This window comes from Corapipo altera, unplaced genomic scaffold, assembly GCF_003945725.1.
Source record: "Corapipo altera isolate COAL_440 unplaced genomic scaffold, ASM394572v1 57, whole genome shotgun sequence".
Taxonomy (NCBI): Eukaryota; Metazoa; Chordata; class Aves; order Passeriformes; family Pipridae; genus Corapipo; species Corapipo altera.
In genome coordinates, this window is record NW_020884905.1 from 8128074 (window position 1) to 8141144 (window position 13071).

At 39.3% G+C, this 13071-nt stretch overlaps 1 protein-coding gene across 3 annotated transcripts in view; it reads right to left on the reverse strand.

The window, feature by feature from the left end:
* Window positions 1-112: 112 nt before the first annotated feature.
* The window catches only part of EFCAB7 (EF-hand calcium binding domain 7), a 20426-nt gene continuing 7467 nt past the window's right edge, over window positions 113-13071 (reverse strand). The window contains exons 8-17 of one of the 3 annotated variants that reach the window (XM_027651627.1): window positions 10403-10544; window positions 9295-9404; window positions 8442-8599; window positions 8101-8234; window positions 6504-6652; window positions 4535-4744; window positions 3346-3453; window positions 2253-2318; window positions 1459-1527; window positions 113-826 (exon numbers count right to left, since the gene is read on the reverse strand). In XM_027651627.1, the coding sequence (XP_027507428.1) occupies window positions 1519-1527; window positions 2253-2318; window positions 3346-3453; window positions 4535-4744; window positions 6504-6652; window positions 8101-8234; window positions 8442-8599; window positions 9295-9404; window positions 10403-10544 (1086 nt within the window). In that variant the 3' untranslated portion in view covers window positions 113-826; window positions 1459-1518. Of the gene's footprint in view, window positions 827-1458; window positions 1528-1583; window positions 2319-2362; window positions 3268-3345; window positions 3454-4534; window positions 4745-6503; window positions 6653-8100; window positions 8235-8441; window positions 8600-9294; window positions 9405-10402; window positions 10545-13071 lie in introns of those variants that run through there. The other 2 variants (XM_027651626.1, XM_027651628.1) reach the window with 2 other exon arrangements.

Below are 13071 nucleotides of genomic sequence, written 5' to 3' on the forward strand. Positions count from 1 at the left end.
TCACCCTTTCCGTGAAGAAATTCTTCCCGATGTCTCACCTAAACCACCACAACTTGAGATCATTTCCTCTTGTCCTGTCCCTTGTTCCCTTAGAGCAGAGCCCGACCCTCACCTGGCTCCACCCTCCTCTCAGGGAGTTGCAGAGACCCAGAAGGTCCCCCCTGAGCCTCCTTTTCTCCAGCCTGAGCCCCCCCCAGCTCCCTCAGCTGCTCCTGGTGCTCCAGAGCCTCCATGTCCCTACAGCCACCAGCAGGACGTCACCACCAGCCCTACAGGCAGGGCCTGGTCTCAAGTGACCACCCCACGCAACCAGGACCCCCCTAAATACCCCCAGAAGGTTGGTCAGGGAAGGTCAGTGCTAGCAAACCCACGAAGAAGCTGAACTTTGTTATTATAGCACCAGTTCTCAAAAGTAAGGTAATTCCAGAAATTAAAATTACAGGTGTTACAGACACTTTTTCTCTCAAATGTCTCCCCTTGAAGAAAATAAGCTGGTACCTATGTTCAGCCTTGAAAAGAGAAGCTGGAATGTTTTTCTGTCTTGGTGGCACCTGGACTTGAAGCAAACTGGAAAATAATCTGCAGATGCTGAGATCTCTATTCTCATCTCCTCCAGGGCGGGAAAGGTAGAGCCTGCCATGGAGAGCTTGCTCATGTTCTCCCTTTGAAATCTGGGTCATTAAACCCTTCCTAGCAGCAAGAGGATCAGAACATAAATAAGGTTCCCCTGTTGCTGTGCCATGTTTTTTACCTGCAGCAAAACCAAGTCTTTCCTGTGCAGTGATTTCTCCACTAAGCTCTTCCTTCAGCCTTAACCATTCCTTTCCTAAAATGCAGAGAGAGCTGCATATGAATTCCTACCACATCTAAAAAGACTGATTTGACAAACAAGAGAAATGCAAATAATGGGCTGCTCACTTTCTAGTGTCTGTTCTACAGAGAATGTATCATTATTTCCTAACTCCTCCTTAGACACGTAGCTGGGAACTTCTGATTTACCCACACTTCGCCTGAGGCAGCATTTCAAGAGCTCAGGCAGAGCTAGAAATCACCAAATATTTGTGTGGCCTCAACTTCTACTTCTTTTAGACAGTTCTGAAAATGAAACCCACATCTACTGTACTCGCTATGGGGAAAAAATGGAAAACTAAAGGATTACCAGGAAACCTGCCCTAGCACCAAGTGTGTAAATCAGAGCCCAGCTCTCCTTTTGGCACTGACATTTACTTGCCCAGTGTAAGATTACAGCAGAGGAACAGCAGAGTGCAGGAGTTATGGCAGATAAAAATAGCTTTGCAACACTCCTCGCCGCCCTTACACATGAGGTCACGTACATTTAGTGGCTATTTTAAACTCAGACACTTTTTAAGCATCCAGTGGGCAGGGTCATCCTTTTTTTTCCCCCACATTAACATTCATTTAGAGGAACCAGAAAAGTAAGATGAATATTTTTAGTACCTCAAAGCTGGTTTTCTTTCCTGTTGCAGCCTAAACTTGGTGCACTTCAGTCTCCTTATTTCAGCTACCCTGGAAATAATTAATTGTTGTTAACAGTCAAGAGCCCAAGACAAACCTTCATTTTCCTCAAATGATAATATTTCTTTACTACATACAAAAAGGCAGACTTTATTTTACATAAAAGAGTATAAAATTAGGCAGTCATTACAGAAAAAGCGCAAGATGAGTATTATCAATGAGGGGAAAAAAGGAGAAAAAAGGCAAAATAAAATCTTGAGCCTCATCCCTTTATCCTTCTCACACCAAAACCACATCAGTGTTTAATTAGGAACCCACCAGACTCATTCACCAAAGTAAGTTTTTCCTCACTGAAGCAGTTCCAGCCTGTGATGGAACTACAGTACATGTTATAGAAAACTAGAGCATATTTAGGGAAACTAGCCTTTATAAAACACTATTATATTACAGCTGTCAGTTGTACTTCTACTGAACAGCACTAATTTTTATTGTGCCTCAGTGTTTTCATACCAATAATTTATTCTGTCAAAGGATTTTACAACTTACACTTATTCCATCCTAATCTATCACTGCACGTGTTTCTTCACAGCCTTTAGCAGAAATAAGTGATATCAGAAATATGTGATTCATTGGCTTTAACAAATCAAACTCTGCAAAGCCCAAATGTATGGCAGCTTTTTGAGAAGGACAAGATTATAAATTGTCTGGAAGCTGCCAAAACCCACTCCTGGTTTGGTGTGAATGTTCCCAACTCTGTAACCAGAGGTTTAATGTACAAGGGAGTGCACACAGTTATAAATCCACTCCTCCTGCTCGTTGAGGGGCACCACGTGCTGACAGACCTGGACAGGAGAGAGAAAACAGAGGTGAAACAGCTGGGTTTGGAGAACTGTCACCTCACGTGCTGTGTAAGCAAAATGAACTGTTTCAGTACTTGCACCACTAAATGATGAGCATTCCTCATCCATATTGACGGCTGACAGGCAAAAATCACCACGGAATTTAATTACACGACAGCAAAACATTCACAGGGGCACTGAACCCAGTACTGAATGAAGCCTAAATTACAACTAAAAAACACCTTACAGGACCAACCTATGGATATCTAAAGTGTCAGCAGCAGTATTAGAATAGGCCCCAGCCCTGCCTGTGTCACGGGACTGTGCTGTTTACAATGGGTTTGAATCCACACGGGAAAGCTGGGAAATATAAAATAGCTTGGAAGCCTCTTCTTTTAAACAAAGGGACTGTACTTTTAGAATAATAAAACCAGGATTTTATTCATAAATAAATGAAGAAAAACACCATCTGCATTTGTAAAGCATTTTCACATTCTATCCCTTAGAACTCTCATTTAGAATTTTCACTACAGCCTGCCCAGCTCTGCAACAAGGATCAGGAGATCAAAATGCCTCGTGGCTAAACATCCTTAAGCCAAGTTTAACAGAAGCAGCTGTCTGCAAATCACATTGTTCAGAAGGACTGAGATGCATTTATTGCTCTTTCTGGTTAGTGCATGCTTGGTCTGTCCCTCACAGGTATCAGTGTATCTGATTAAAATTTGCTAAAGTGAAAAATAAAAAGAAAATACAGCCTTAGAAAAGGATTATTAAAACTATTAGTAAAAGGTACATGTATTGGATGGAAAACTGAGACAGGCCCAAGTATGAAAAACTGAACTGTTATGGACTTTTATAATAAAACATCAAGAACAACATCTGATCTGTACTGGTCACCAAGATGCCACTCTCCACACGCTCCTTCTCATGATAAAAGATCTACAAAAGGAAACTATAAAGATGCCATATGATTTTCTTATTGCTTAGATTTTAAGTTGGCTGAGCAATAAAAATTATAAAAACCCCTTACCATCATGGATTTTGGTGCCACCTCTACAGCAAAAACTGTAAGACCCCTGTTATTTAGGCAGTTCTTACTCTGCTCATTGTTGACATGAATAATCACTTTGTTTTCAGACTGTAAGTAAAAAAATATGAAGGAACCCATTAGTTTTCTGGATAACTGTCTGTTCTTCCTGCAAGGACTACACATCCCTCTGGCCTCCTCTGACTTTGCTATTTTACAGGACAGAAATGCTTTAAGGATACTTTTTGAAGAGTAACAGTTTCAAATGCACCTTTGCACCAACAGAGCCCAGATCTACTGTCAGAAATTGAAGACTCACTGAAATACCAGAGAGCATCCAGCTGTCTGAGTGCAGACCTCACCTCCTTCTCTGACATATTCCCAAACATATAAATAACTCTGGAACATCCACCCTAAAGGGCACATCTAAACCCAGAGTTCAAGGAGCCTAATATTAGTCCTCTAAGCCATTCCCTTTTGCATGTCTCTCTCCTTTTAAAAATATACTTCTTGCTGTGATCTTTTCAGATTTAAAGCATCTTAAGTTCAGCATCTTACTGAGCTGTGTTTATTTACTCACAGTTCCTGATACAAATGAGACTGAGAAGGAACAGCAGGTTCATTATGTTCTATGCAGAAAGGTTTAAAATCTCTGCTTCTCACCAACCACTTCTGCTTGCATTTACAATTCTTAGCTTGGATTAGTAATAATCCTGTCAGACTAACCAGTTAATAATTCATCCATAACACAATCAATGCAAATCACTGCTCTTTGACTTTCTTGTGGACACTGAAAATGCTAAATAGTGTAAATGCTGTATTCTTTGACCTTTCTGTAATTTTATTTCCTGCTCTTAGTGTTTGTTTTCTCATATTATGATGATATTGTGTATCCAATTATTATCAAAATACTGAAAAAACTGGAATGTGAACAACAAAAATATTCAGATTCTATATGATATTTAGAACTGGCTGCCTCATTATAATAAACTGTCCCTTCTGACACTGATGTTTAGAAGTCTGAGCCATATGTCAAAAGGAGCACATCAGGCACTGGGGTGTTTTTTTTATGAAACAGATACAAAAATGTGATATCAGAAAACTTAATTCTCAAATATGACAAACAGGAGGGAGGAAGAACTGTAATAATAGACATTCCCACAAAGTACCCCACAGAGGTCTCATGCCATACCTTATTTTCAATAACAGAAGTGATTCTCCTGCCTGATTTGTAGGTGTGGACCACGATGTTCTCGGAGCCATCCAGTACTTTGGGCTCTCCTTTATTCACCACAGCCCTGCAAACAGCCCTGCTGAGCTGGGAGCCCCCTGCCTCCAGACACATGGCTTTGATTCGGGGTTTGCATCTCTCTGCATAGACGTCAATGACAAAGGGACAGGCCTGCAATGGAAAATCTGGGGTTTATCATCACCTGAGCTGTAGTTTTTTCCCCTCAGATTTCCATCCACAGCTCCTCAGTATTTTCATATCTGCTCTGAAGTAGAATTACCCAAATACACATATGTCCCTGAATATCAAATATGCCAAACCTGAGAGCCGTGGCAATATTTTAGAGGACAAATGACCTTTTTCATGCCAGCCACAGCACACTCAATATCTGGTTTGGTGCGTTCAGCTCCAACACAGGAAACCCTTCCTCGGACAGAAAAATGCACGGGAATCAGGATGAAGTACAAATGTATTCCAGTGTCTGAAATAACCCTGACTCCTTTCCCTGTCACACTGTTGCTATTTGTGCCACTTCCCACAGATTTAACACACCTGCCCTGTTGCATCAAGCCATGTTACTCCTGGTGTAACAAGCAGGAGTTTGCATTTTTTCAGATACAGTAACAGCACCTCAGTTCCTTTCAAACGCCTGCTGGAATCCACCAGGATTTCTCAAGTTCTGCCTTTAATTTGTCAGAGGCTCAATGCTCCCAAAACACCACTCTTGAATTGTTTGAAATCAAGGAATTAAAGTGTTAAGTGATAGACACAAGTTAACAGATGGAGATATTTAGATTAATGTTGTCCTTTGGAAAGCAAAGGCTGGAGCCATAAACCACAGCTGCTGTAAGGCACAAAACACCTGCCTGAAATTCCCAACTGGATAAAAACCTCCCAAAATCCTCTTTCTTGGAGGATCGCTCCCTCTCGCGGCTGAAATGCAGAAAAACAGCTTTGCAGGGGCTCTGCCGACCCCAACTTGGAGGAAAAGGAGAAACTGCTCATCGTGAAATCACTCACCAAGATGCCAAGATTTTCACTGAGAGCTGGTATCTCTCATACTGACTGTTTTGGGGGTCTGCATATATTTGTTTCACACAGATATTTTATACAGTGACTACACTAACCTGTTTTACTTTAATAAAGTTAAAGGACATTATCAGACTAAGATCCTAGAAGTCTTTTCTTGGGAACGAAACTTAAATATTTAATTATCTGTATATTTAATTTTTTTTTTAAGTTTTCATAAATTTTTTCCTCTTCATTAAAAAGATCCTCTTTCTTGAGTGAGAACTATTAACACCAAAATTATTTCTGTACAAATAAATTTAAAAAACGAAATAAAATAATAAAATAAAATATCTAAGTGTATATATACATTAGAAAAAAATCCCTGGGCCTGTAAGTAAGCAGTGTGTCACCCAAAGCCTCTTCATTAAAATTTTATGTTGAACACATTCAGACACTGTTGTGAAAGACAACAATAACAGAAATAGTCATGTCTGAAAATTAGGAATTCTGAATCATGTGGGAAAAAATGATGCATTTTTGTTGTGGTTTGGGCCAGGAAAGTGGCTTTTTTAAGGAGAGCAAATGTTGCATTTTCTAAGTTTGCTGAGAGGTCACAGTTTACCATCACTGTCTTATCAGATCTCACCAGCAAGGGCAATGAACTCTTTCAATGGGTATAATCCAAAATTTCTTCCTCTACAACCCACAAAATCCTGTCTTTCTCTAAAGCAAAAAGAAAACTTCCTCTTTCAGCAATCCAAGTGCTATCCTAGGAAACAGGGTAATGGATGTGACAGTGTAAATCCTGAATTCACCGTGTCTGGAGTGGGTCCCTGAGCTGCTGGAATCAGTTCATGGCAGACACAAACAGTGCTGCAGTTAAACATGAGCAGTTGGGTTTGCTTTATGTCCCTCATACCTCTGTCATTTCTAAGGCCTTGTTGTAGCCCAGGGACAACAGAGTGACCCAGAGGTCACTGGGATCCCCTTCCCGGTCCGTGGCTTCCATGAGATTCAGATCCAGGAATCCTTGTCTCGTGAGTTCATTCTTCTTCATCTCAAAATTCTCTGTTTAAAGGAAATAGAAAGTAGCCCTCAAAAGTCTGTTCTCTCTGCAAACACCCTTTATCCTTCCAAAGCCCAAGTTTAAAAGATGGAGCCATTTTGCAACCTCGGGCTCTCCAATATTATTTGGGAAGGACTGTCCTTGACCAGGCATGTGCTCTTTGCAGAGCTTCCCTGTGGATTTTGGATAATGCCTAGAAACAGCTGGTCCCTTGGATAACCCGAAAGAGGGTGAGATTTCAAAACACAAACAGTTCATATTGATTTTTTTTCTTTATGCTAAAACTTTGTGGTTGAGTTTTGCAGAAAGGGGTATTGCAGGAACGGGAAATGAAAGTCAGCTGGAACCAGCACCCTTAGTGCTTGAGGTCCTTGATATAGAAATGATTTACTTAGTTCCTAAAAAGCAATAAAATTCCAGTAATCCTAACACCCCTCTCTAGAGAGAATATCATAGATATCACTCTAATGTCAGCAAACACATAATGGAAATGTCCTTGTGTCAGAGAGTTTTAAAAATGGTTTTCTTATCTTCATAACAATGCTAAATCTTTACTATATATTATTAAAAAGGGATTACCAATTTAATAAATCTATCCAAGGGTACAGCTGCTGTAATAAACGGCTTGAACTTTGGTATCAAGATTTATGATATTTGTCGGAACCCTTTCAACTGATTAATGACCTGGTAAAACATTCACCAGATTCTCCTCTTTCCTCCCTTATTTATTGACACATATTTACCCCTCCTACTTGTGTGGAGATAAGTGCAGAGGCATCACCTGACAGAGTCCAAGTGTGGAAAAGTACAGGGATGAAACAGAGGAGAAAGTTAGAGAAAAGGATTTTATATGAGTTTTCCATCAATTAGGAAAAAATCCAATACCTTGGAGTGTTTTGGGGAGAAATTATTAGAAGGATTTGCCAGATCTAAAGTATCTCAGCCAGCATGTCACAGCCTACAAAGGAATTATGTCAAACATGACGTGGGCTGATACACAGTGAGACACTGGCAATCCACAGCAACTCTGGATGCCATTTTATAGCACCACAGACACTACTGAAATGAACCTCTCAACCCTTTGTGAGATAGGAAAGCAGCCCCAGCCTAATCTGCACAAAGGACAGGGAGTAAACAAATACCTGTTACAGTTTCATTCAGCACAGGATCCAGGATTAGAAAACCTGTAGTTTTTGGCAGCTACAAAACAATTAGGAATGGGAAGAACTTTCTCAGCAGAAGGTCAGTGGCACACACACCAGAATGAAGCAAAACAAAGGACAGGAGACTGGAAAAGGAAAAAAAAGAAAACAAAAGGAGAAGAGAACAACATCCACATGTGTTCTTGGAATAGGCTACAAAATACTCAGTTCTTCTATACTATACACGTACAACTCAGAAGTAGATTGATGGCCTTAATTAGTTTAACTAAGTACAGCAATGAACTTACCTTTACACACAGCCCATGCTTCCTCATCACACTTCTCTCCACTAGTTCTCAGTTCAAAGAAGTTGTATTCCTCCAGACTCAGGAGGCCATTTCCATCCAAATCTATTGTTTCAAATATATCCAATAAAGCAGCTCTGAAAGATTAAAAAAGGCAAAACTATTTCCAAAGGCTTCTGTTTGCTTCACTGGCTCATAATATTGTCAGGAACTGTTCAGTCCATTTGAGAATATCCTGTATAAAGAGTACTTTAGGAAGCTAAAAAGCTTTCAAAAAGCTGCATTTTAGCTGGAGCACACCCTCTTACAAAGTTTGGGAATTCCTGTTTGGGAATATGACTCACCTGAAGTCTTTGGTGAGGGCCAGCTCTCCATCTTCATCCCTATACACCAATTTTGCTTCTCCAGTAACTTGTGTTTTCCCCTTCCTCAGCCTGCAGCCTGTTGTGAAGGGGAGCAGCCAGTAATTCCCAGATCCAAGCTCCCCTTTCCAGCCAAACATCTGCTTTTGGAGGAACACAGGCAAGTTTGTCACTCACTTCTCAAATGATGCCTTTCCTTATTACCAGTATTATCCATACAAAAGTGATTAATCACTTGAAAACACTGGTAATGCTGGGTGCTTTCCTTAGAGATGCCATTTTAAAGATAAAAACACTTAGTGACTCTCTTACAATAAAATTTAAAGAAAATATACAGGACCAGAGATGAGGGGAGAAGGGAGAACTAAGTTAATGTTGCCATTTCTCCTCCCTTATTTCTGTCAGAGGATAAGAATATCCTGTGCTCTGTGAAGTTCAAAATTATATGTGGAAGGAGAAAGAAAATTGGAGGAAATTTTAACACATTTTGCCTCTGAAATTTTGGGTTTGAAGGTGCAGGAATAAAGTGAGTTTCTGAGAGTATCTGGAAATGTAACCAGCAACTCAGCAATACTTGCCAACATATCACACAATAACATGGTTCTCACAAGAATTCCATTAAACTTCCATACATGTGGAATTGAGGTTCTGTTACATCTTCCTTTGCACAAGTGCTGTCAGTTTTGAAAGGGAACATGCATGGAAAATGTGCTGCTTCTCTCTAATCTGACTCGCACAGCTTGAATTCCTTCCAATCACATGGGACTCACCCATATAATAATAACATACACACTAAATAACAAACAATCAGAACTGGAACACAACAATATCTGACCTCTTTGTTCTGTACTTCAGTAAAGCTCACAAGCTGTAGATTCTCTTGGGTTTCATTCTCCTTCAGAATAAATAAAGCTGTATCCACTGACAACCAGTGACAAGATCTTCCTAAAAAGAAAAATATCCCATGCATAAATGCTTAATGATAGCACAAAAGTGGTTTTCCTTGGACCTCAAAATAGATATATTCATGGTATTTATAATATTGATCCCTGTTGGTGTAAAATGGAAATTAAGAATTCATTATATGATATTGGGATTTCCTTCCTATTTAGGCCAATCAGAGAAATTGTTCCAAGCCTTGTGACTGTCTCACAGATAATTATTCCTATTAATAGTTCTATCATTAGGAAGTATTGATAGAATAGCTCTATCATTAAGAGTCAAGAATACCAAAGAGTGGTTACACACCACACAAATTTGTTCAAAATGTGAAGACATTTTTCTCCTAAAAAGGTCACTGCTCTGCTAACATGGATCCTTTCCTTACACAGCAGCATTGTGCCTTCCTCTCCACAAGAAAACACAGAGATATTCCCATACACAGGACAATAATATTGGGCAAAAGTAGAATGTTTTTATACAAAAGATGAGGGTTTTTTTGGTTACAGACAATGTCTGGACAATCCTGCAGCAGAACCGTCTAAGGTACAGGTACAAAGGGTGCCATAAAAAACCCCAAAGTTCTGAGCAGAGCACTGAGACATCCTCAAATCTGTTAAATTACTCCAATCTGTCAGATTCAGATCCCTTTTTCTCACTGAAGTCTGTTGATCAGCTTCCCATTTCAGCCAGGCAGTAACTGGAAAACGACTATTTTCCATCAATTATTTGCAGTGAAGTTTTTATTACCAACTTCAGTCAGAATCAATCACCAACCTGTAGCACAACAGATGAGTCTACACCAACTTCGGAATCTCATGGCTCCTGTTTTACAGGATTAGAAAAGAAATAATCTACTTGGAGAGAAAATAATTCCAGTGCAGCAACAAGACAAAGCCCATTAGTAAAGCACAAAGTGTTTGGGAAGCACTGACTAATCCCAGGTGGATCTAATGGTGGGTTTCACTCTTTTGAAGAGGAAAATGAAATAAAAATACACTCACCCTCTAGCTGGGGAACATTTAAAGGCTTGATGGTGACACAAACTGAGGACCTCTGAGGGAAGTGCACCCTGTACTTGTGACTGATGATTTCACCATCTTCTTCCAAGTAGAAGCAGCCTTTGGATTGTGCACGTTGCCATTCCTGGGAACCGAGCGAGTAGCAGATTTTATCTCTGATCAAGATAAAAGCACCTTCTCTGAAATATTGATTTTATTATTTAATAAATCCTGCACAAAATACACAAGATACAGCACTGATACCCTATTTTAAAAACAAGAATTATCTCAAATAGTCCTTTCTGTAGTCAATTTTTATTGCTTCACTTGTGGAAATGCCTCAAAAACAGATTCCCCCCATTCTCAAACAGATAAAATCAAATTTGAATTGCCAGTGAATTCACGAAATTCTCTGAACTGTGTGATTTACCACCAAAAGGCTGGAATTTTGCTACATCCCTCAGGCCAGCCAAGCAAGGAACACAACTGATCAGCTGAGCAAGGAGGGATTATTTGCTCAGACAAATCACAAACACAAGTACTGGTCAAATAATGTGAATTTTCTTGACTTCTGTCAAAGCTGTTGGAAAGGCAAACTGAAAAGTGCTGTGTTTGTGAATATTAATAATGTTTCTAGGGATACCATGATTTTGCTGAAACAGCCCTGTGCTTCAATTATTTACTTTTTCTGAACAGCAGCTCCCAATTTTCAATTTCAAATATCATTAGAATGATACTTCTTTGGCAAAAAAAAAAAAAAAAAAAAAAAAGATAAAATAAATACAGACACACTGTATGCCTTGAGGAATGGGAGACATCCTTGATTTGCCTTCCCTGGTTTGGATTAATGGGTGCTCAGGGACTCATGGATCTAAGAGCCTTAAGTTTTGCCCCTGAATATTGTGGAACAGGATGAGCTCCTCTATTCTAAACACTTGTCATTCAAACATTCATTTTACATAGCTGGAAACTATCTTAATCTCAAATTATTTATTGTTGTGTTCCTCCAAGATGTTGACCTAAAGGCAACAATTATTTCATCCTTAAAACATGACACAGCTGAGATAAGTGGGTGTTTGCTCATTTAGTCTCCCAGTTTAATATCTGACAGAACTGCTGGACAAAAAGTTGATCAAAGCTTTAGGAAATCAAATCTGAACTGTTATTCTTGCAGAGAGCATAAGGTGGTGCTAGGTCCCCTAAATTATCCATGTCAAATAACAAATAGGCAAATTTGGGAAGATAAAAGATGATTATCTGGTTTGATTTTACTATGTCACTTCAAAGCATAGCAGAAGTTGTCAAATAACAGCCAAAGTGGGAAATGTTTGTGTTAGAAATGTTGATTGTACAGAAATTTAGGCACCATCTGCTGCTGGTCACTGCTACTGCAATTTAAGTTACTACTGAAAATGTCCACACACCAGTGCAGAATTCCAAATAAAAACAGTGTTTGTGACAGGAATTGTTCCCGTGATTAAAGCAAAGAGCTCCATTTTTAGGACATGATCCCACTTTCTTTTTTTCCTGATGTCTTTCAATCTTGACTAAAACCAACCCCAAGAACACTCTGCAGAAATTTAACATCTCCCTCAGCCTTTTCAAGAATTGGGATTCAGCTGCAGTTGAAGCCCAACAGGACAACACGATGTCTGTGCACATCTGTAACTGGCTGGTTTTTTCTCCCAATATTTATTGATATGGCTTTGAACACACCCCAAAACTCCACTGAGAAAAAGAAAACACATGGAAGAATGCACTAGGAACACATTCCATGGTTTTTTAATTCAGACATTTACCGTATTTTGACTTCCAATGTTCTCCTCTATCAGAAATGTTACACTGGCTTTGGTCCAACTTCCTCATGGCAATATTTTCTTACTGCCCCAAAACCACAAGTGAACAGCAGAGAAAAATAAATACATATTTCTGAATAGAAGATGACTAAGAAGAATTTTTGGGTGCTACATTCTGATCCACACCACAAATGAATCCCTGGGTATTTATTCACTGATTCTGACAGAGTTTGCATTGTGCAAAACAGAGTTTATAAAAATTAACAGTTCTAGTTCTACCTTTTCATGTTTATTGATTGATTGCAGGGTTTGTATGATGCTAATCAATACTAACTGATATCTGCAGCTGCTTTGGTTTTTTCAGTCAGCTCTTACTGGCTTGGGCAAAGAAAGAAGAATCCAATCTCAGCTAAGTGTGTGCTGCTTTTATCCACCACATATCAGGTTTGAACAAGGTGAAATTGCAGGTTAAATTGCATGGAGGTCCAGATACCAAAACAGACTGCAAAAAATTCCTCTGAGATGATGTTTTTAAATTTTCATATAGAACAAATGTCACTGTATAGCAATGTGGAAGATATAAAGGACTTCAGAGTTCAATAACAAATCCAGAGTTGTTATTTGAAACAAAAATGTAGCTCCTGAGAACAATCAGTTCACTTTTCCAGCAGCAGTTACACTATGTGGTCATAACCATTTTTTCCCTTTTACACAGGAGTCTCAAGGTGCACATTTTTAATGTATCTGAGCAGTTTCCAGTTAATGCTTTATATTTCTGCAGCTATTATTTTCTGGTGAAAGAAAACTAGTAAAGGTTCAGTCAGGAAAGGGAAAACAAAGGAAAAAGATCAATATTAACACTCTACAAATATTGAC